Source organism: Rhipicephalus microplus, unplaced genomic scaffold (genome assembly GCF_043290135.1).
Source record: "Rhipicephalus microplus isolate Deutch F79 unplaced genomic scaffold, USDA_Rmic scaffold_55, whole genome shotgun sequence".
Classification (NCBI taxonomy): Eukaryota; Metazoa; Arthropoda; class Arachnida; order Ixodida; family Ixodidae; genus Rhipicephalus; species Rhipicephalus microplus.
The window spans coordinates 1973634-1995000 of NW_027464628.1; the positions used below are offsets into that span (position 1 = coordinate 1973634).

Consider the following 21367-nt stretch of genomic DNA (forward strand, 5'->3'; position numbering starts at 1 on the left):
TACTTTATTTATTTATTTATTTATTATTTTATTTATTATATCCTCAAAGGTTCCGTATGGAACTTTACATGAGGGGTGGGCGATGAAAGGCGGTATCAAAAGTAATGGTTAAGATGCAGTTGAGTCTGCTGCTTGTATGGCATTCCTGAAGCGCGCAGAATCCCGGATGACAGCCGCCTCTTCCGGAAGGTCATTCCAGTCTCGGGCGGTGCGCAAAAAGAATGACTGTTGAAATGATGTGGTGTGAGCACGTGGCGGAATTACAGCGTTTGGATGACTTCTGCGATGGCCTCGATGGACTGGTTGGATGAGCTGGTTGTCACGTGTGGCTGAATGAAAGAATTTGTGAAAAAGGCACAAACGTGCAATATGACGACGAAAAGCGAGGGTAGGAAGCTTTAACTGGTTTTTTAGGTTGGAGATGCTGGAGTAACGGGAGTAATCTGAAGCAATGAATCTGGCTGCTCGGTTCTGGACAGATTCCAGAATTTTAATATGATTTGTTTGGTGGGGGTCAAAGACGGCAGATGCATATTCAAGTTTAGGTCTGACAATGGTGATATAAGCGAGTAGTTTAACGGAAGGTGGTGCCATGAAAATGTTGCGGCGTACGTAACCAAGGGCACGGTTAGCGGAGTAAGCTATGTGATCTATGTGGTCATCCCATGATAGGTCGCTCGTAAGATGGACACCTAGATATTTGATTGAGTTAGTAGCAGCTATAGGACAGTTGTTGATGGTGTAAGTAGCCGGCGCGTAGTTTCTGCGACGATGGAAAGAAATGAGCAATGTTTTATTCGTATTCAGAGACATCAGCCAAGTGTTACACCACTGTTGAATGCGTAAGAGGTCATGCTGTAGGGAAGAAACATCGGTAGAGTTATGTATTGGACGGTAAAGGACACAATCGTCGGCAAAAAGACGAATATTAGATTGAACAGAAAGTGGAATGTCGTTAATATATATCAAGAATAGGAGAGGCCCGAGGACGGTACCTTGGGGCACGCCAGACAGAACTGGGGAGAGGTTGGAAGAAAGGTTATTAACATGCACAAATTGTTTGCGGTTTGTTAAGAATGCTTTGATCCAGTTGAAAACATACTGGTGAAGGCTTAGACGCGAGACTTTTAGTAGGAGACGAGAGTGAGGCACCTTGTCAAATGCTTTTTCGAAATCAAGAAACAGTGTATCAACTGGGATGTTACGATCTATGTGGAGATGGATGTCATGCAGGAATAATGTTAGTTGGGTCTCACAGGAGTGACCTTTACGAAAGCCATGCTGGTTTGGGTGAAAAAAACTTGCAGATGATAAAAAGCTGGCAACATGAGAGAAGATGACATGCTCCATGATCTTAGAACAAACACTAGTGAGCGAGATGGGGCGGTAGTTACCTGCAGATAAACGATCGCCCTTCTTGAAGACCGGAATGACCTTCCCAATTCTCCAGTCCAATGGGACTTCACCTGTATCGAGCGACTGTTGGAAAATGATTGATAGTATGGAACCAGAGATATGCTTAGTATTTTTAAGAATTTTGGCATTGATGCCATCTATACCACATGATGAAGAATTTTTTAATTGATTGATTACATTAACGATTCCCTCTGAGCTGAACTCAATCTTCGGCATTTGCGGAAAAGCAAAATGCGGATATTCAGGAAGTTCTCCGCTAGCTTCGTTAGTAAAAACGGAACAAAATGTAGAGTTCAAGACAGATGGAACGTCACAATCGGCAATAGGGGATCCAGAATTGTCACAAAGAGAAAGTGTAGTTTTATCATCCGGTTTCATTATTTTCCAAAAGCGGCGTGGGTTGTCCCGAAGCATGTTGGGTAGTGTGGTTGAAAAAAAGTTTCTCTTTGCCAATGCCAATAATGCCATGTATTCTTTGGCTGTACTTTTATACTTGTCCCAGGCTAGTTGAGAGTTCGATTGCCTGGCAGAACGAAACTGTCGTTTCTTCTTATTTTTCATACGTTTTATATTGACATTAAACCAGGGAGAACGAGATCTTTCACATATAGTGATTGTTGGAATGTAAAGTTTGATCAAGTCCTGCATCTTGGATTTAAATAAAGCCCAATTAGATTCAGTGGATTGTTGATCGTAAGTTGAGGAAAATTCACTATAAAAGGCTGCTAAGTCGTTGTTCATAGCGACATAGTCGGCTTTGTCGTAAAGAGTCAGTAATTTCTTCGATTTGACGCTTTTTTTTATCATGTTACCGGGAAACGTAGTGTGGATCGCGGTGTGGTCACTGAGACCGCTAATATAAGAAAGAGAAGAAAAGTTATCAGGATGTGACGTAAGCAGAAGGTCAAGAACGTTGCTTGAATGATCGGTTGTGCGCGTAGGAGAAGTGACAAGCTGTGATAGACCAAACGTTAAGCACGTGTGTAAGAATTCATTGGAGACATTATCTGTGTTTTGGCAGGTGGATAGCTTGGACCAGTCAATGAAAGGAAAATTGAAATCGCCAAAAAGCAAGATGGGAGTACTAGGATTAGTAAGCGTTATCTCATGTAATACGTCATGAAAATCAGATGCAAACGAACTTTCAGAATTGGGTGAACGGTAACAGACGCCAATGAGCATATGCGGCGTGGTTGCGTGGCTGCGGACCCACAACATTTCTAAAGGCGTTTGCACGCTTACAAGGGAACATTGCAATTGACGATTAGTGGCTATTAGTACACCGCCACCGCGAGAGCTGTCCCTATCCTTGCGGAAGATATCGAACTCAGGCAGGTTGGGAAAGAGCTCAGGACTTGAGACCAGAGAATTGAGCCAAGTTTCGGTGATTAGTACGACGTTACTAGAAGAGGATGAAATGAGGCTGCTTATGGCGTCACGTTTCGGTATGAGGCTACGAATATTACTGTAAAGAATTGATACATCATGTTTAGAAGGCTTATCTGGGTTGCCGACTTTCTTTGCTAGTTGCTAACGTTTGTACTCGACAACAGTCTGAGTAGGATGATCAAATACGTATGTTTTGTTACCACAGATAAGTTTATCGTAGCGCAGTTTGATGGGCATGTTTTGAGCCTTGCCGAATTCAACCAAGCGCCTACGGGCCAAGCGCGTATGCGGAGGAAAATCTTCACTTATACCGTAGACAGTGCCTTTCAGCTTGCCGCCCCTAGAAAGAATGTGGTCTTTGTCCTTGAAATGGGCAAACTTGACAATTATTGGTCGATTCTTTCTGTCTTTAAAAGCGCCTAGCCTGTGAGCCCTTTCAATGTTGCGTGCTTGAATTGTTATATCAAGATTTTTTTCGCAATGCTGGATGATTAATTCCTCTGAATCGCGCCACGTCTCCGTTTGTTTGTCTGCGAGGCCATAGAACACTAGGTTGCATCGGCGAGATCTACATTCCATATCTTCAACGCGAGCAGTCAGCTGAGATACCTGAACACCGCAGTTGTTCGTGACTGTTTCTATATTTTCAAGCTTGAGATTGATGCTTTGAATTGACTTAAGGTCGGATTCAATCTTGTAGAGTCTGTTATTGATGTCATTAAACTTTTTTTCGTTTTCGGACAGCGTCTCCTTAATGGAAGTTAATTGTTCGATCATAGCTGACTGCCCATTTTGTAACACTTTGAGCATTTCAAGTAAGTCGCCCGACGCTTTGGTAGCGGGGCCGGGATTAGTTTCGACATCACCTGCTAACAAAAGTACTCTCATCAGCATGCATGTACAGTCATATATTATCACAAGCGTTCGCCGTGGGCCCGGCAGCACAAACAATGCACGAGAGCTAGTACGCTTAGCATAGAGGCAATGCTGATTCGTTACCTGCGTTACGAAGAAACGAAGCCAGTTAGGGCGATGCATCCTTAACGTGCCGCCGGGCCCACTAGTCGCGGCGATGGTTTCACCAGGCTTTATAGACTTTTCCAAGGGGGAGGGTAATATGCTGGTCGCAGATAGCACGTAGTAAGTCCGATCCATGCGCGGGCCGTACCACCAAAGATGAGCCTGCCGCGCAGATGATTCTGCGCAGACTGTTTGTGCAGGCATGCAGCCATCACGGCCATCCTCGTGGAAACTGTAGTCACTGTTGAGCGTATCTGCAGGTCCGGGGTGCGGAACGCCGGCATCCTGTAGAACACCGACGGGCTGCCTCTCGATCCGAACCGGGAAAGGCTGCCAGGAAAGCACGACGAGCTGCGTTACGAAGAAACGAAGCCAGTTAGGGCGATGCATCCTTAACGTGCCGCCGGGCCCACTAGTCGCGGCGATGGTTTCACCAGGCTTTATAGACTTTTCCAAGGGGGAGGGTAATATGCTGGTCGCAGATAGCACGTAGTAAGTCCGATCCATGCGCGGGCCGTACCACCAAAGATGAGCCTGCCGCGCAGATGATTCTGCGCAGACTGTTTGTGCAGGCATGCAGCCATCACGGCCATCCTCGTGGAAACTGTAGTCACTGTTGAGCGTATCTGCAGGTCCGGGGTGCGGAACGCCGGCATCCTGTAGAACACCGACGGGCTGCCTCTCGATCCGAACCGGGAAAGGCTGCCAGGAAAGCACGACGAGCTGCGTTACGAAGAAACGAAGCCAGTTAGGGCGATGCATCCTTAACGTGCCGCCGGGCCCACTAGTCGCGGCGATGGTTTCACCAGGCTTTATAGACTTTTCCAAGGGGGAGGGTAATATGCTGGTCGCAGATAGCACGTAGTAAGTCCGATCCATGCGCGGGCCGTACCACCAAAGATGAGCCTGCCGCGCAGATGATTCTGCGCAGACTGTTTGTGCAGGCATGCAGCCATCACGGCCATCCTCGTGGAAACTGTAGTCACTGTTGAGCGTATCTGCAGGTCCGGGGTGCGGAACGCCGGCATCCTGTAGAACACCGACGGGCTTGCTCCATTGTTGCCGCTTCAGTAAGGAACTCAGCAACACTCTTAGGGGGACTACGCACCAAACCAGCAAAAAGTTGTTCCTTCACACCACGCATGAGGTGGCGCAACTTTTTTTCCTCTGCCATAGCAAGATGCGCTCGCTTGAAAAGCCGTGTCAAGTCCTCAACGTACATCGAGACGGTCTCGTTTGGCATCTGGATGCGTGATTGTAGTGCACGCTCCGCTCGTTCGCGGCGGTCCGGACTCCTGCAGGTCTCCAGAAGGCGACGCTGGAACTCGCGCCAAGATGTCAGAACATCATCCCTGTTCAAAAACCACGTCTTGGCACCGTCCTTCAGGAAAGTGTACACGTTCCGGAGCTTCGCGGCATCATCCCAGTAATTTATCGCTGCGACACGTTCGAACTCACTCAGCCAGTCGTCAACATCTTCATGCTGCTCTCCATGAAAAGGGCCAGGCATGAGCGGGTTCTGGACGGTGCAGTAGATCGGCGTGGAAGGTGTCGGAGCTTGCACGGGATCTTGTGTCGAAGTCATAGTCGCTGCGTCAGTGGTTGGTGTCTCAGGTGGTAGGCCTCGTTGGCGGCGGCTTACTCTGTGAACAGGAGTGTCCACGGGTGCAGGGCTTGCGTTCCGGCTGCTGGATGGGGTCTTGGGCATCGGGTGGATCGTGAGACGTTGTACCCAGCAACTCCACCAGTCTTGTCACGTTTCTTAAGACAAACTTGGTTTATTGGGTTCGTTGAGTCGACTAGCGAAGCAGCAGCTCAGACAGATCGTCTTTGTCTTCTTCCACTCCCGGAACTCACCCAAGCATATCAGGTGGCAGTATGTAGGTATGTATGTCTGTCTGTCTGTATGTATGTATGTATGTATGTATGTATGTATGTGAGTATGTGTGTATGCATGTATGTGTGTGTATGTATGTGTGTGTATGTTTGTGTGTGTGAATGTGTGTGTATGTGTGTATGTATGTGTGTGTATGTAAGTATGTATGCATGTGTGTGTATGTATGTGTGTGCTTATGTGTGTATGTGTGTATCTATGTTTGTGTGCGTATGTGTGTATCTATGTTTGTGTGTGCATGTATGTGTGCATGTGTGTGCGTATGTGTGTATGCATGTGTGTGCATGTATGTTTGTATGTATATATGTGGTGTAGGTATGTGTGTATGTGTGTGTGTCTGTGTGTAAATGTATGTGCGTGTATGTATGGGTGTATGTATGTGTGTATGTATGTGTGTATGTATGTGTTTGAATGCGTGTATGTGTGTATGTAGATATGTGTGTATGTATGTGTGTATGTATGTATGTATGTATGTATGTATGTATGTATGTGTGTATGTATATATGGGAGTATGTGTATGTATGTATGTATGTATGTATGTATGTATGTATGTATGTATGTATGTATGTATGTATGTATGTATGTATGTATGTATGTATGTATGTATGTATGTATGTATGTATTTATGTATGTATGTGTGTATGTAGGTGTGTGTGTGTGTGTATCTATGTGTGTATGTATGTGTGTGTGTGTGTAGTTATGTATGTGTGTATTTATGTATGTATGTATGTGTGTATATGCGTATGTATGTATGTATGTATGTATTTGTATGTATGTGTGTATGTGTGTGTATGAGTGTATGCATGTGTGTGTGCATGTGTGTACGTATGTGTATGTGTGTATGTATGTGTATGTATGTATGTAAGTGTGCGCATGTATGTGTGTATGTTCGTCTGTATGTGTGTATGTGTTTGTATGTTTGTGCATGTGTATGCATGTGTGTGTTTGTGAGTGTATATATGTGTGCAAATATGTATGTAGGTATGTATATGTATGTGTGTATTATATGTGTATATGTATGTGTGTACGTATGAGTATGTGTGTATGTGTGTATGTGTATATTTGTATGTGTGTTTGAGTGTGTGTATGTATGTATGTATGTATGTGTATGTATGTGTGCATGTGTGTATGTATCTGTGAGTGTATGTGTGTATGTGTGTATGTATGTGTGTATGTGTATGTGTGTAAGTATGTATGTGAATATGTGAATATGTGTGTATGTGTATGCGTATGTATGTATGTGTGTGTATGTGTGTACATGTGTGTATGAGTGATGTATTTGTATGTATGTATGTATGTATGTATGTATGTATGTATGTATGTGAGTATGTATGTATATATGTATGTATGTATGTGTGTATGTATGTGTGTATGTATGTGTATGTGTGTATGTGTGTGTATGTGTGTGTATGTGTGTGTATGTATGTGTGCATGTGTCTATGTGTGAATGTATGTGTGTACATGTATGTGTTTATGTATGTGTGTATACGTATGTGTATGTATGTATGTGTATGTGTGTATGAGTGAATGTATGTGTATGTATGTGTGTGTAAGAATGTGTTAGGTATGTGTTATGTGTGTATGTATGTGTGTGTATGTATGTATATGTGTATTTAAATGTTTGTGTATGTGTGTGTATGTGTGTGTGCATGTATATGTATGTTTGTGTGCATGTGTGTGTATGTATGTACGTATACGTGTATGTGTGTAACGTGTATGTGTGTATGTGTGTATGTATGTGTGTATGTGTGTATGTATGTGTGTATGTATTTGTGTATGTGTGTAAGTATGTATGAGTGTGTATCTTTATGTGTATGTGCATGTGTGAATGTGTGTGTATGTATGTATGTATGTGTGTATGCATGTATGTGTATGAATATGTGTATGTATATGTTATGTATGTATGTATGTGTATGTGTATGCGCGTTTGTATGTATGTATGTGTGTATGTATGTATATATGTATGTATAAATGTAAGTGTGTATGTGTGTGTATGCGTTGTGTGTTGAGGTATGTATGTAAGTATGTATGTATGTGTGTACGTATGTATGTATGTAAGGGTGTGTGTATGTGTGTGTATGTATGATTGTATGCATGTGTATGTATGTATGTATGTGTATATGTGTGTGTGTATGTGCGTGTGTATGTATGTATGCATGTGTGAATGTATGTATGCATGTAAGTATGTATGTGTGTGTGTATGAATGTGTGTGTGTATGTGCGTGTATGTGTATGTGTGTGCGTGTGTATGTATCTGTGTATGTATGCACTTATGTGTGTATGTATGTGTGTACGTGTGTGTTTGTGTGTATGTGTGTGTGTTCGTGTGTATGTATGCCTGTGTATGTATGTGTATATATGTGTGTATGTATGTGTGTATGTGTGTATGAATGTATGTGTTTATGTATGTATGTATGTATGTATGTATGTATGTATGTGTGTGTATGCGTACGTATGTATGTATGTATGTATGTATGTGTGTGTATGCATATGTATGTGTGTATGTGTGTATGTGTGTGTATGAATGTATGTATGTGTGTACGTATGTGTGTGCATGTATGTTTGTGTGTGCATGTATGTGTGTATGTATGTTTGTCTGTATCTGTGTATGTGTGTATGTATGTGGGCATGTGTGTATGTGTGTGTATGTATGTGTGTATGTATATGTGTATGTGTGTATGTATGTGGGTATGTGTGTGTATGCGTTGTGTGTTGATGTATGTATGTATGTATGTGTATATATGTACGTATGTGTGTATAAGTGTGAATGTTTGTATATATATATATATATATATATATATATGTAACAGTGTGTGTATGTGTTTGTATGTATGTGTGTTCATGTGCGTATGTGTGTGTATATCTGTATCTGTGTGTATGTGTGTGTTATATGTATGTGTGTATGTGTATCTATTTATGTATGTATGTGTGAATGTGTGTATGTATGTGTGCATGATTGTGTATGTAGCTGAGTTTGTATGTGTGTATGTATGTGAGTATGCATGTATGTATGTATGTATGTATGTATGTATGTATGTATGTATGTATGTATGTATGTATGTATGTATGTATGTATGTGTGTATGTATGTGTGTATGTGTGTGTATGCAGGTACTCGGCTGCTGACCCGCACGTCGCGGGTTTGAATCCCGGCTGCGGCGGCTGCATTTCCGATGGAGGCGGAAATGTTGTAGGCACGTTTGCTCAGATTTGGGTGCACGTTAAAGAACCCCAGGTGGTCGAAATTTCCGGAGCCCTCCACTACGGCGTCTCTCATAATCATATGGTGGTTTTGGGACGTTAAACCCCACATATCAATCATTGTGTGTTTGAAAGTTTGAAAGTTTATTGAAATTGATTGGTTACAAATGGTGGTTACAATGGGGTTTACTACTGATACAGAGGGAGGTCCCAAAGTCAAGAGACTGTACAGGGGACCTCCCATAAGAGCTGAGTAAACAAAAGTACTTTAACGCAACAAAAATGTGTACACAAAGTAAACACTCAAAAAGAAGCAATTAACACTGAGATATCGTTGGATTATTTAAAAATTACAAAAGAAAGCAGAGATGATGAAATGATGAAATGACTATGCTGAATGCAGATAATTCCGAAGGTTGATTTTGAATGCGTGGAAATTGGAGATATTTTTAACATGGCATGGTAATGAGTTCCATAGTTGTGTGGCTGAAAAGTTAGTAGTGAACTTACCATAATTAGTTCTGGGTTTCGGTAATAAGAAGCTATTGCTGGATGCGAAACGTGTTGACAAAGAGTAAGGATACTGGCTTTTGATGATTATAGGGAACGGGAGCTTTCCGCTGATGGATTTGTGGATTAGTATTGCGAGGGAATATTTATGTAGTTTTCCCACCGACAGAATACCGTTAGAGGTGAGCAAAGGCAATGCTTCTGATGTGTAGGTGCTATGTGTCATGATGCGAATAGCCTGATTTTGAGTGTGTTGCAATGGAGATAAATGGACTGGATACGTGTTTCCCAATGATGATATGCAATAATTAATATACGTATGAATGAAAGCGTAATAAAGGGATATTAGTGTGTTCATATGGAAAAAATTGCGAACTTTAATTAATATCCTAATGCCATAAGCTGTCTTCTTTGTTAACGATGAAACATGCTCATCAAATTTTAGGTGCTTATCTAATGTGACTCCGAGAAACATGACACTGTCAGTAGGATAAAGTGTGTTTGAAGCGAAAGTTAAAGATGGTGATCCTGAATAAATCCTATGCTTAGAAGAAAAGATGACGAACTGAGATTTTGTAGCATTTATCTGTAGTTTATTTTGCCGGCACCAGGTAACTATGATGTCCGCGTCGTAGTTAAGCTTGTAGATTAATGAATCAAGGTGGTTATCTGAGCAGAAAATAGTAGTGTCGTCAGCGTAAAGAATACAGTCAGATGATTTTAGGCATTGTGAAAGATCATTGATGTATATTAAAAATAAGAGAGGTCCTAATATTGATCCCTGCGGTACCCCAATGTTACTTGTTTTAGGGTGTGAGTAAGTGTTAGATATAGACACAATATATTCTCTATCTTTTAAGTAGTTACGTAGTAATTTCAGTGGTGGGCCTGCTATTCCAATAGACTCTAATTTAGCAAATAGTATATTGTGTACAAGTGAATCGAATGCTTTAGATAAATCAATAAAGAGCGCCCCAGTCAAATTACCTGCATCAATTGCCTGCCGGATTTTATCTGTCAAGTAAATTAATGCTAAATCAGTTGAGTATCCCTCCCTAAATCCAAATTGATTTGTTGATAAGACATGAAATTTTGAAAAATAGGAAGACAAGCGTGTTACTATTAGTTTTTCAACAACTTTGCTAAAGAATGAGAGTATAGCTATAGGTCGATAATTAGATGTGAGACGCTTATCTCCCTTCTTGAAAACAGGAATTATTTTGGCTTTCTTCAAGGAACTTGGAAAAATTCCCGTGGTAAAAATAAGGTTTACTATGTGACAAAATGTTTCAGATATTAAACTTGCTATGAGTTTTATGAGAGAGGGGCGGAAATTATCAATACCGGGCCCGGTATTTTTTAGACTAGAAATGATAGTGACTATTTCTTCAGGTGTCACGGGGTGAAGGAAAAAGCTGTGAGGCATGCGTGGGTAAGACTGGGTCAGAGGATCGTCTTCCCGTTGCTTGTCTGTACAGAAGAAGTTAATAAAAGAGTTAGCAATGTCTAAGGGTTTATCGAGAAGTAGGTCTCCCGATTTTATCATTGTTATTTCGCTATGCTGGTTGGATCTACCCAAAAACGAGTTTAAAATTTCCCACTGTTTTTTTACATCATTACCGGTACACTTAATTTTATTTTCATAGTACTGTGTTTTGGCATGTTTGAGTAGTTTTCCTAAACGATTAGAATATTTTTTATACCTATCATGAAGCGCAGTATTGAACGGTTGTTTTTTTGTTTTTCTGTAAAGGTTATCTTTTTTCTTCAGGCAATCAAGCAAACTGCTAGATAGCCATGGGTTACGAGGAGCTGAGAACGGTTTTTTACAGTTCATTATTTCGGTAGAATCTGCAAGGGCATTGGAAATTATCTTTGAAAATGTATCGTAGGCAGTTTCAGGGTTATCGCACGCGATGACTGGGTTCCAGTCTGTAGCAGATATTAACTCAAAGAACTTTGTTGAATTGAGCTTCTTTCTGGTTAGGCCTGTGACAATAGCGCAAGGAGTGTAATTTAAACGCACAAATATTGGATAGTGATCGGTAACAGAGGCTTCGACAACGCCGCAGTCAGGGTTAGTAAGGAGATTTGATAAAACGTGGTCAATAAGTGTACCTTGTTTATTTGCGGGACATCGAGTTGGAAGCGTAACTAGGTTTTCATACCCAAAGCCATTTAGGCAGTTAACGTATTCATTGAACAGTGTGTTGGATGGATCTAGGAGGTTAATATTGATATCGCCCATGATAATGACATTTTTCTGCTCCAGTGATATTTTGTGCAACAAATTACCAAGGGCCGAGCAATAAGCACTTCCACATGATGACGGTGAACGATAGATGCAACCAACTATAAGGTTTTTTTTGTCCTGTGAAAAAAATGAATCGTGAAATTCAACCCAAACAGATTCGCAGTTAGCCACTTTGAGTGTCAAGTCAAGTCGTCTATGAAAACGCAGTTCCGAGGACACGAAAACAGCCGCACCACCATGATTACTATTATCGCGGTGACAGTATTCAGCAGAGTATGAGGGGAAGGTATACAAGTGATTATGAGATGCGGAAAGCCACGTTTCGCTAATACAAATCACAGAAAACTTGTGACTAGTTGATGATAAGGTGTGTATGTGTATATGTGTGTGTATGTATGCGTGTATGTATGTGTGCATGTGTGTGTGTATGTGTGAATGTATGTGTGTATATGTTTGTGTGTATATGTATGTGCATATGTATGTGTGTATACGTATGTGTGTATGTATGTATGTGTGTATGTGTGTATGTGCACATGTGTGTATGTGCATGTATGTATATATGTGTATGTGTGTACGTTTGTGTATGAGTGAATGTATGTATGTGTATGTGTGTGTGCATGTATGTGTATGTTTGTGTGTGTGTGTATGTATGTACGTATGTATGTATGTACGTATACGTGTATGTGTATGTATGTGTATGTGTATATGTGTGTATGTATATATGTCTGTGTATACGTGTGTGTATGTATGTATGAATGTGTATCTTTGTGTGTATGTTTGTATATGTGTATCTGTGTGGGTATGTATGTATGTGTGTATTTATGTATGTATGTGTGTATGTGTGTGTATGCGTATGTATGTATGTATGTGTTTGTATGTATGTGTGTATGTGTGTGTGTGTATGAGTGTATGCATGTGTGTGTGCATGTGTGTACGTATGTGTATGTGTGTATGTATGTGTATGTATATATGTATGTGTGCGCATGTATGTGTGTATGTTTGTATGTATGTGTGTATGTGTTTGTATGTGTGTGCATGTGTATGCATGTGTGTGTATGCATATGTGTGTGTTTGTGAGTGTATATATATGTGCAATTATGTATGTAGGTATGTATATGTATGTGTGTATTATAAGTGTATATGTATGTGTGTACGTATGAGTATATGTGTATGTGTGTATGTGTGTGTATGGGTGTATGTGTATATTTGTATGTGTGTTTGAGTGTATGTAGGTATGTATGTATGTATGTATGTATGTGTATGTACGTGTGCATGTGTGTATGTATCTGTGAGTGTATGTGTGTATATGTGAATGTATGTGTGTATCTGTGTATGTGTATGTGTGTGTATGTATGTGTGTAAGTATGTATGTGAATATGTGTGTATGTGTATGTATGTATGTGTGTATGTGTGTACATGTGTGTATGAGTGATGTATTTGTATGTATTTGTATGATGTATTTGTATGTATTTGTGTATGTATGTGTGTGCGCATCTATGTGTGTGAATGTGTGTATGTATGTGTGTATGTATGTATGTGTATGTGTGAATGTATGTATGCGTGTTGGTATGTATGTGTGTATGTGTGTGTTTGTATATATATGTGTATGTGTGTGTTTGTATGTATGTGTTATGTGTGCATCTATGTATGTGCGTGTATGTGTGTGTATGTGTGTGTATGTGTGGGCATACGTGTGCGTGGGTATGTATGTGTGTATGTGTATGTATGGGTGTATGTATGTGTGTATGTATAAGTGTATTTGTGTATGTGTGTGTATGTAAGTATGTAGGTATGTAGGTATGTATGTGTGTATGTATGTGTTTGTATGCGTGTATGTGTGTGTATGTATGTGTGAATGTGTGTATGTATGTGTGTATGATTGTGTATGTATGTGTGTATGGATTTGTGTATGTATGTTTTTGTGTGTGTATGTGGATATGTGTGTATGTTTGTGTGTATGTGTGTATGTATGTATGTATGTATGTATGTGTGTGTATGTATATGTGTGTATGTGGGTATCTGTGTGTATGAGTGTGTATGTGTGTATGTATGTGTGCATGTATGTGTGTGTATGTTTGTATGTGTGTTTGAGTGTATGTATGTATGTGTGTGCATGTATGTGTGTATGTGTGTATGTGTGTGCGTATGTGTGTATGTATGTGTTTGCATGTATGTGTGTGTAGGTATGTGTGTATGTGTGTGTCTGTGTGTATGTATGTGCGTGTATGTATGTCTGTATGTGTATGTATGGGTGTATGTATGTTTGTATGTATGTGTGTATGTATAGGTGTATTTGTGTATGTATGTTTGTATGTGTGTATGTATGTATGTATGTGTTTGTGTGTATGGATTTGTGTATGTGTATATGTATGAGCGCATGTGTATCTGTATGTGTGTATGTGTTTGTATGTGTGTGCTTGTGTATGTATGTAAGTATATAAGTGTGTGTATACATGTATGTGTGTATGGTTGTGCGTGTGTGCATGTGTGCGTATGTATGTGTGTGTATGCGTGTTGGTGTATCTGTAGGTATGTGTGCATGTATGTGTGTATGTATGTGAGTGTGCAAATGTGTATGTATGTAAGTGTGTGCACGTGTGTGTACGTATGTGTGTATGTGTGTATGTATGTATGTGTGTATGTATATGTAGGTGTGTATCTATGTGCGTGTATGTGTGTGTATGTATGTGTGTATGTATGTGTGTATGTATGTGTATGTATGCGTGTATGTGTGTGTATTTATGTGTGAATGTGTGTATGTATGTGTGTATGATTGTGTATGTAGGTGTGTATGGATTTGTGCATGTATGTTTTTGTGTGTGTATGTAGATATGTGTGTATATATGTGTGTATGTATGTATGTGTGTGTATGTATGTATGGAAGTATGTATGTATGTATGTATGTATGTATGTATTTATGTATGTATGTATGTATGTGTATATGTTAATGTGTGTGTATGTCTGTATCTGTGTGTATGTGTGTGCATGTGTGTATGTGTGTGTATGTATGTGTGAGTGTAAGTATGTGTGTATGTATGTGTGTGTATGTATGTGTGTATCTGTGTATGTATGTATGTGCATATGTGTGTATGTGTATGTGTATGTATGTGTGTGTATGAGTGAGTGTATGTGTGTGTGTGCGTCTGTATATATGTGTGTGTATGTATGTGGTTATGTGTGTATGTGTGTGTTTGTGTGTATGTATGTGTGTTTGTAGGTATGTATGTATGTATGTATGTATGTGTGTTTGTATGAATGTATGTATGTATGTATGTATGTATGTATGTATGTATGTATGTATGTATGTATGTATGTATTTAAATGTGTGTGTATATATGTGTGTGTATGTGTGTGTGCACGTATATGTATGTTTGTGTGGAAGTGTGTGGATTGATATACGTATGTATGTACGTATACGTGTATGTGTGTGACTTGTTCGTGTATATGTGTGTATGTGTGTATGTATGTATGAGTGTGTATCAATGTGTGTATGTGTATGTGTATCTGTGTGTATGTATGTATATGTATTTGTGTATGTATGTATGTATGTGTATGTGTGTGTAAATGTATGTACGTGCGTATGTATGTATGTATGTATGTATGTATGTATGTATGTATGTATGTATGTATGTATGTATGTATGTATGTATGTATGTATGTGTATATATATGTGTGTATGCGTTGTGTGTTTATGTATGTATGTATTTATGTTTGTATGTATGTATGTGTGTGTATGTATGTATGTATGTAACGGAGTGTGTATGTGTGTGTATGTATGTGTGTATGTATGATTGTGTGCATGTGTGTGTATGTATGTGTATGTATGTATGTGTGTATGTGCGTGTATGTGTGTGTATGCGTGTGCGTGTGTATGTATGTGTGTATGTATGTGTGTTTGTGTGTATGTATGCCTGTGTATGTATGTATGTATGTATGTATGTATGGGTATGTATGTGTATATATGTGTATATGTGTATGTGTGTATGTATGTGTATGTGTATATGTATGTGTGTATGATTGTGTATGCATGTGTATCTGTGTGTATGTGTGTGTATGTATGTATGTGTCTCTCTGTATGTGTCTGTCTGTACGTGTGTATGTATGTATGTGTATAGCAGCGTGTCTCGACAATAACGGCCAAATTGATTCTATATTTTAGATTTCAAAAAGCTTTCGACAAGGTACCACACGACAAATTAATAGCAAAACCTAAAAACATTCACTTTCCGGATATTTTAGGGGCGAAGCTCCTTAGGGCGTGGGCTGTTCGTCCCCTGTAGCCTGTATGTAGCCACCTCTAGTTTAGTTCTTTCAGTGTTCACTAGATGGCGGTACCGTCCCCTGTATGTAGCCACCTCTAGTTTAGTTCTTGCAGTGTTCACTAGATGGCGGTACCGTCTCCTGTATGTAGTATGTATGAGGCAGGAGGCGCCTTCGTCGAGGTCGGACGTGTTTTTGGAGAGCTCCGGAATGACGGCTACAGATAAGTGTTTTTGCATGTTTCCAGCTTGCCTCTGTATGTAGCGTTATGAGAACGTAAGGCGCTAGCGTAAAGCTTGATTAAGTCTAGTACGGTGTACGGTTTTTTTTTTTTTTTAGTATTCTGTACTGTGTCTTTTTTTCTCCAGCCACCACGTGGCTGAGGCCTGCGCGTAGACCGACCACGTGCATGCGCAGGTGCTGTGAAGTGTAGCGTATTTATTTATTATTGTGGTTCTGTTTGGCTTAGACCAGTGTATTTTAGTACAGTTTTATAACACGTGGGCATCGGTAAACTGAGCTAGCCATGGTCAAAAAGACCGTAAAGTGTTCAGAGTGCGGGATAGGGTTGAAGGTGGAAATTAGTGCGGAAGAGAAAGCAGAAGATGACGCCAAGTGTAGACAGTGCGAGATCGAGGAGAAAATGAAAAATATGATGGCGGTCCAGAGTGGGCTCATGGAGAAAATCGCAGAGCTGGAGAATGCATTGGCGAAGGAGCGAGAGAAAACGTCAGCCATGGAGGAAAGGCTCCGGGCAGCCGAGAAGGGCCTATCGAAGGTCGTGAAGGGGAACGAAGACGCAGGTGACGGCGGAAGCATTATGGCGACGACCCACCGTGCGGGAGAGATGAGGGAAACAGGCATGACAAAGGCAGATACATTGGCCACAGGGCCCAGCTACCGGGAAGTAGTTTTGAGGGAGGGAGGGAGCAAACCAGCAGCCGTGACTCACGCTAGTCACCTAGTCAGCAGCCAGGTGCAGGTTTCAGAAGGAATGTCTGAACAGGTCATCATCGCCGGTGACTCAAATTTAGTCCGATGCGCAGCAGCAATCAAAGAAAGGGTGAAAGGCGACAAGAGAGTTGCGATAGGGACGTTCCCAGGACAAACGCTGGGGACAGTAATGAGTCAAGCGGGTGAACAACTCGCAGCTAAAGCTAACAATCGCAACCTCGTTGTAATTGCGGGAGGGTTAAATGACGTCCTAAAAAAAGAATCGTCAGGACTAGCGACGACCTTGGCGAAAGGGGTGGATGACATGCGCACCGTGTCCCCCCAGGTGCAAATTGTAGTATGCACAGTACCGGAAGTACCAGTACGCAACATCAATCTGCAAAGAGCGGTAGTCGACGCAAACAAAGAGATATGGCGAATTAGTCGAGAGAAGGGTTTCGAGGTAGTGGATTTAAACAGGGAAGTGCACAGGTGGGGTGGATTCCAAAGAGACAAGATTCATTTCGATAAGAGGCTTGGACACGAGGTGGGCTGGCGACTGGCAGGACGCGCAGTAGCTTTTTTGGGGGGCTCACGGGCCCTTCGGAGTCCGGGGTAGCTCGTAACAGGGAAAACAAACAGGAGGACGCTTTGACAGGTAGAATTGCGAAAAACCAGAAAAAAGGTAAAAGAAAAAGGAAAAAGGCGCGTGTTGCAATTAGTTACATAAACATGCAGGGTGGCAGAAAGAAGGCAAAATGGTTAGAGATTGAGGAGCAGTTAAACAAAGAACAGATAGGCGTGTATGCGGTTACAGAAACACACCTTAGAGACTTGGAAGAGCCACCACATATTAAAAATTATGTTTGGGAAGGGTGTAACAGGACCATATCGGAAAGGAAAGGTGGGGGAGTAGGAATGCTAATTCACCGCGGAGCCAAATGGGTTAGAGTGAAACAGACGTGTTCAGAGCACCTCTGGGTTCTGGGCACAGTAGGTGGAAAGGAAACGTGGCTAGGGGTAGCCTACTTGTGGACGGGGAATAACTGCAGAGAAAAGAATCAGGAGATAGTGGATTGCATGAGTGCGGATATTAAGGAATTTGGTAATGGGGCCGAAATCATCCTTCTAGGGGACATGAATGCCCACATACATGACCTTGACGGATATTCAGACACCAATGGGAAGTTATTACTAGATCTTTGCGAGCAACATAGTCTGGAGATAGTTAACACAGGGCCTAAATGTGACGGCCAGATCACATGGGAAGTCGGAAACAAGCAATCAAGTATTGATTATTGTCTCATGACTGAAGGAATTTACCACAAACTGACAGAAATGAGGATAGACGAGGAAGGCATTAACAGCTTGGGTAGTGATCATAAACGAATAACATTACAAAGGGGATACGAAACTAAAAATATGAGCATGGAATCAAAGTCTGGCAGCTCGTATTTAAATGACAAACAAATAATAAATATAGCCGCAAAAGTCGAGAAAGAAGTAGGCGAAATACCAGGCAAGGACTGGGAGTATAGGGAGCTGTTACATCTAATGACGAAGGAGATAGGGAAAGAGAAGAAAACCGTTTGCTGGAAAGGAAAAAGGAAGCCAAAAAGTTGGTGGAACAAGGAAATCCGGGAGGCGATCGAGAAGCGACGCGAAGCATCACGGGAGCATAGAAAGGCAAAAAAGGAGAAGCGGCCGCAGGACGAAGTCAAAAAAATATGGGAAATATATTTGGAGAAAAAATCCCTTGTACAGAAATTGGTAGAGGCAAAAATTAAAGGTGAAAGTGAACGCTGGATGACAGAGATACACGAAAAAAAGGAGGCCGCGCCTAGGATTTTTTGGAGCCACATAAAGGCGCTAGGTAGGAAGTCTGTCACAACGCAACAACATATTCTAGATGAAGGAGGAAATCAATTGGAAGGGTACGAAGCGCTAGGTTACATCCAAAAGGTAACAGCCGATTCGTTTCAAAAGAGCGTCCAGGGGATCTCCCCAGTGAGAAAAAGTGTGGCGGAGAAAGCAACAGAGGAAGAGCTAGTACTAGATAATTTCAACTGGAAAAAGGCCGAAGGAAAAATTCCAAAGCGCACTGCCGCGGGTTTAGATGGGATTCCCGTTAGCCTCATTAACGAACTAGGACATAACACTAAGGAAGCATTGTTAAAAGCAGTAGAAAAAAGCTTAAAGGACGGACAAATACCGGACAGTTGGCGACAAAGTAGAATGAACTTAATCTATAAAGGCAAGGGAGAAAAGGACAAGATTCGCTCGTATAGACCACTAACCATTACATCGGTACTATACAGGTTGGCGATGCAAGCAGTAAAAATGAAAATAGAAACATGGGCCGAACATAACGATATTTTGGGAGAACTTCAGAACGGATTTCGAGTCGACAGGCGGTTAGATGATAACCTGTTTGTTCTCACTCAGTGTATAGAAATATCTAAAATAGAGAATAGGCCCTTGTACGTGGCTTTTCTGGACATCACTGGGGCATACGACAACGTTAATCAGGAAATTTTGTGGGATATATTGAAAGGAATGGGCATGGGCGACGACTGTATACAGCTTTTGAGGGAGATATACCGAGAAAATACAGTTTGCATAGAGTGGGAAGGAATGCGTAGCAAAGAGAACGTTGAGGTTAGCAGGGGTCTGAGACAGGGATGTCCTTTGTCCCCACTGTTATTCATGCTGTACATGGTGAGTATGGAAAAAGCGCTAGAAGGTAGCAACATTGGTTTTAATCTGTCACACAAACAGGGCGGCATGATGATTGAGCAGAAGCTTCCAGGTTTATTTTATGCGGACGATATCGTCTTATTTGCGGACAGTCGAGATGATATACAGCAGCTGGCGAATATATGCGGAAGGGAAGGTGAAGCTCTTGGACTAGGATTCAGTGTAACGAAGTGTGGTTTGATGGTATTCAATGATCCCTGTGATCAGACGGTGTCCATACAAGGCCAAGAAATACCGAGGGTAAGTGAATACAAGTACCTTGGAGTATGGGTAAATGAGAGTGATAGATACATGGAGGTACAGGAAAAAGCCTCGGCAGCAAAAGGAAAGAGGAATGCGGCAATAATGAAGCACAGAGCGTTGTGGGGATACAATAGGTATGAGGTGCTTCGAGGTCTGTGGAAGGGTGTAATGGTTCCAGGGCTTACTTTTGGGAACTCAGTGGTGTGCATGAGGGCAGAGGTGCAATCGGGAATGGATGTAAATCAAAGGACTGTGGGACGCCTCGCGTTGGGTGCTCACGGGAAGACGACAAACGAGGCTGTAAAGGGCGATATGGGGTGGGCAGGTTTTGAGGCGAGGGAAGCGCAGAGCAAAATAAGGTTCGAAGAAAGGCTAAGAAATATGAAGGAGAGTAGATGGGCAGAGAAGGTGTTCCGTTATTTGTATAGGAAGAGCGTGGACACACAGTGGAGAAAAAGAACTAGAAGACTCACTAGTAAATATACGGCTGGTATTGTGAGCCATATGTCAACAAAGAGCGTTAAGGGAAAAGTCAGGGAGGCGGAGAGGATTTACTGGATGGCAGCTATGGAGAAAAAACCGGCTTTGAGTAACTACCGAAAGGGCAAAAATGAAATAAGGAGGGAGGCATTTTACGATAATTCAAGGGGAAGCGCTTTACTGTTTGAAGCGAGATCGGGTTGCCTTAGAACGCGTAGTTATAAAGCAAGATTCAGTAAAGAAGAAGAACAATGCACATGCTGCGGGAAAGATAGGGAAACGGCGGAACATGTTCTGATTGAATGTGGAGATATCCACCCAGGTGTACGTTTGGGCACGAACCTACAGGAAGTCTTGGGTTTTAGGGACAACAATGGAAAGCTGAACACACCCGCGATTGAAATAAGTAAGAGACGGTTAGAGTATTGGTGGCAGAAAATTAGAGAGAAAGGACAAAAATAAATATTGGAAAAATAAAATATGGACAGTGTGCCGTAAATGGCAGAGAACTTAAGCTGAAAATTTACCTTTTTCCATTAAGATAGAATTTATCGAAGTAGAGGCATTAGGCCAACATAGAAAAAAAGGAAAAAAAGGTTTTTTTTTTTTTTTTTTGAGCCTGGTGGCATACTTGTCACCACCCCGTTATAAAGGGGACGCTCATAGCATCCATCCATCCATGTAGCCACCTCTCGTTTAGTTCTTGTAGTGTTTACTAGATGGTGGTACTTGTAGCTGATGATGAAAAGATGCAAGATGTTATAAACTAGAAAGCTGTACTTGTAGTTGATGAAAGACGCGAGATCTTATAAAATAGGAATGATGTCACATATGGCGCGTGTCATTGGTTGAAGGCAATCGTTGAATTTAGTGCGGCGACGTACGCTAGGGGGAGCGATGTAATAAAATCGAGTGGGAAAAATGTACAGAGGATTCATGGTTTACCATGTTTACCTCCGGAGCTTCGCCCACTCATCATCATTCACTTCGTGGATATGGCGGAATTTTTTT

General features: G+C 41.4%; 1 protein-coding gene across 1 annotated transcript in view; it reads right to left on the bottom strand.

The window, feature by feature from the left end:
- Positions 1 to 775: 775 nt before the first annotated feature.
- The window catches only part of LOC142788357 (uncharacterized), a 48548-nt gene continuing 27956 nt past the window's right edge, over positions 776 to 21367 (bottom strand). The window contains exons 2-4 of the mRNA XM_075884915.1: positions 4718 to 4925; positions 4346 to 4548; positions 776 to 4176 (exon numbers count right to left, since the gene is read on the bottom strand). Of these exons, the coding sequence (XP_075741030.1) occupies positions 4064 to 4176; positions 4346 to 4548; positions 4718 to 4925 (524 nt within the window). The 3' untranslated portion in view covers positions 776 to 4063. The remainder of the gene's footprint in view (positions 4177 to 4345; positions 4549 to 4717; positions 4926 to 21367) is intronic.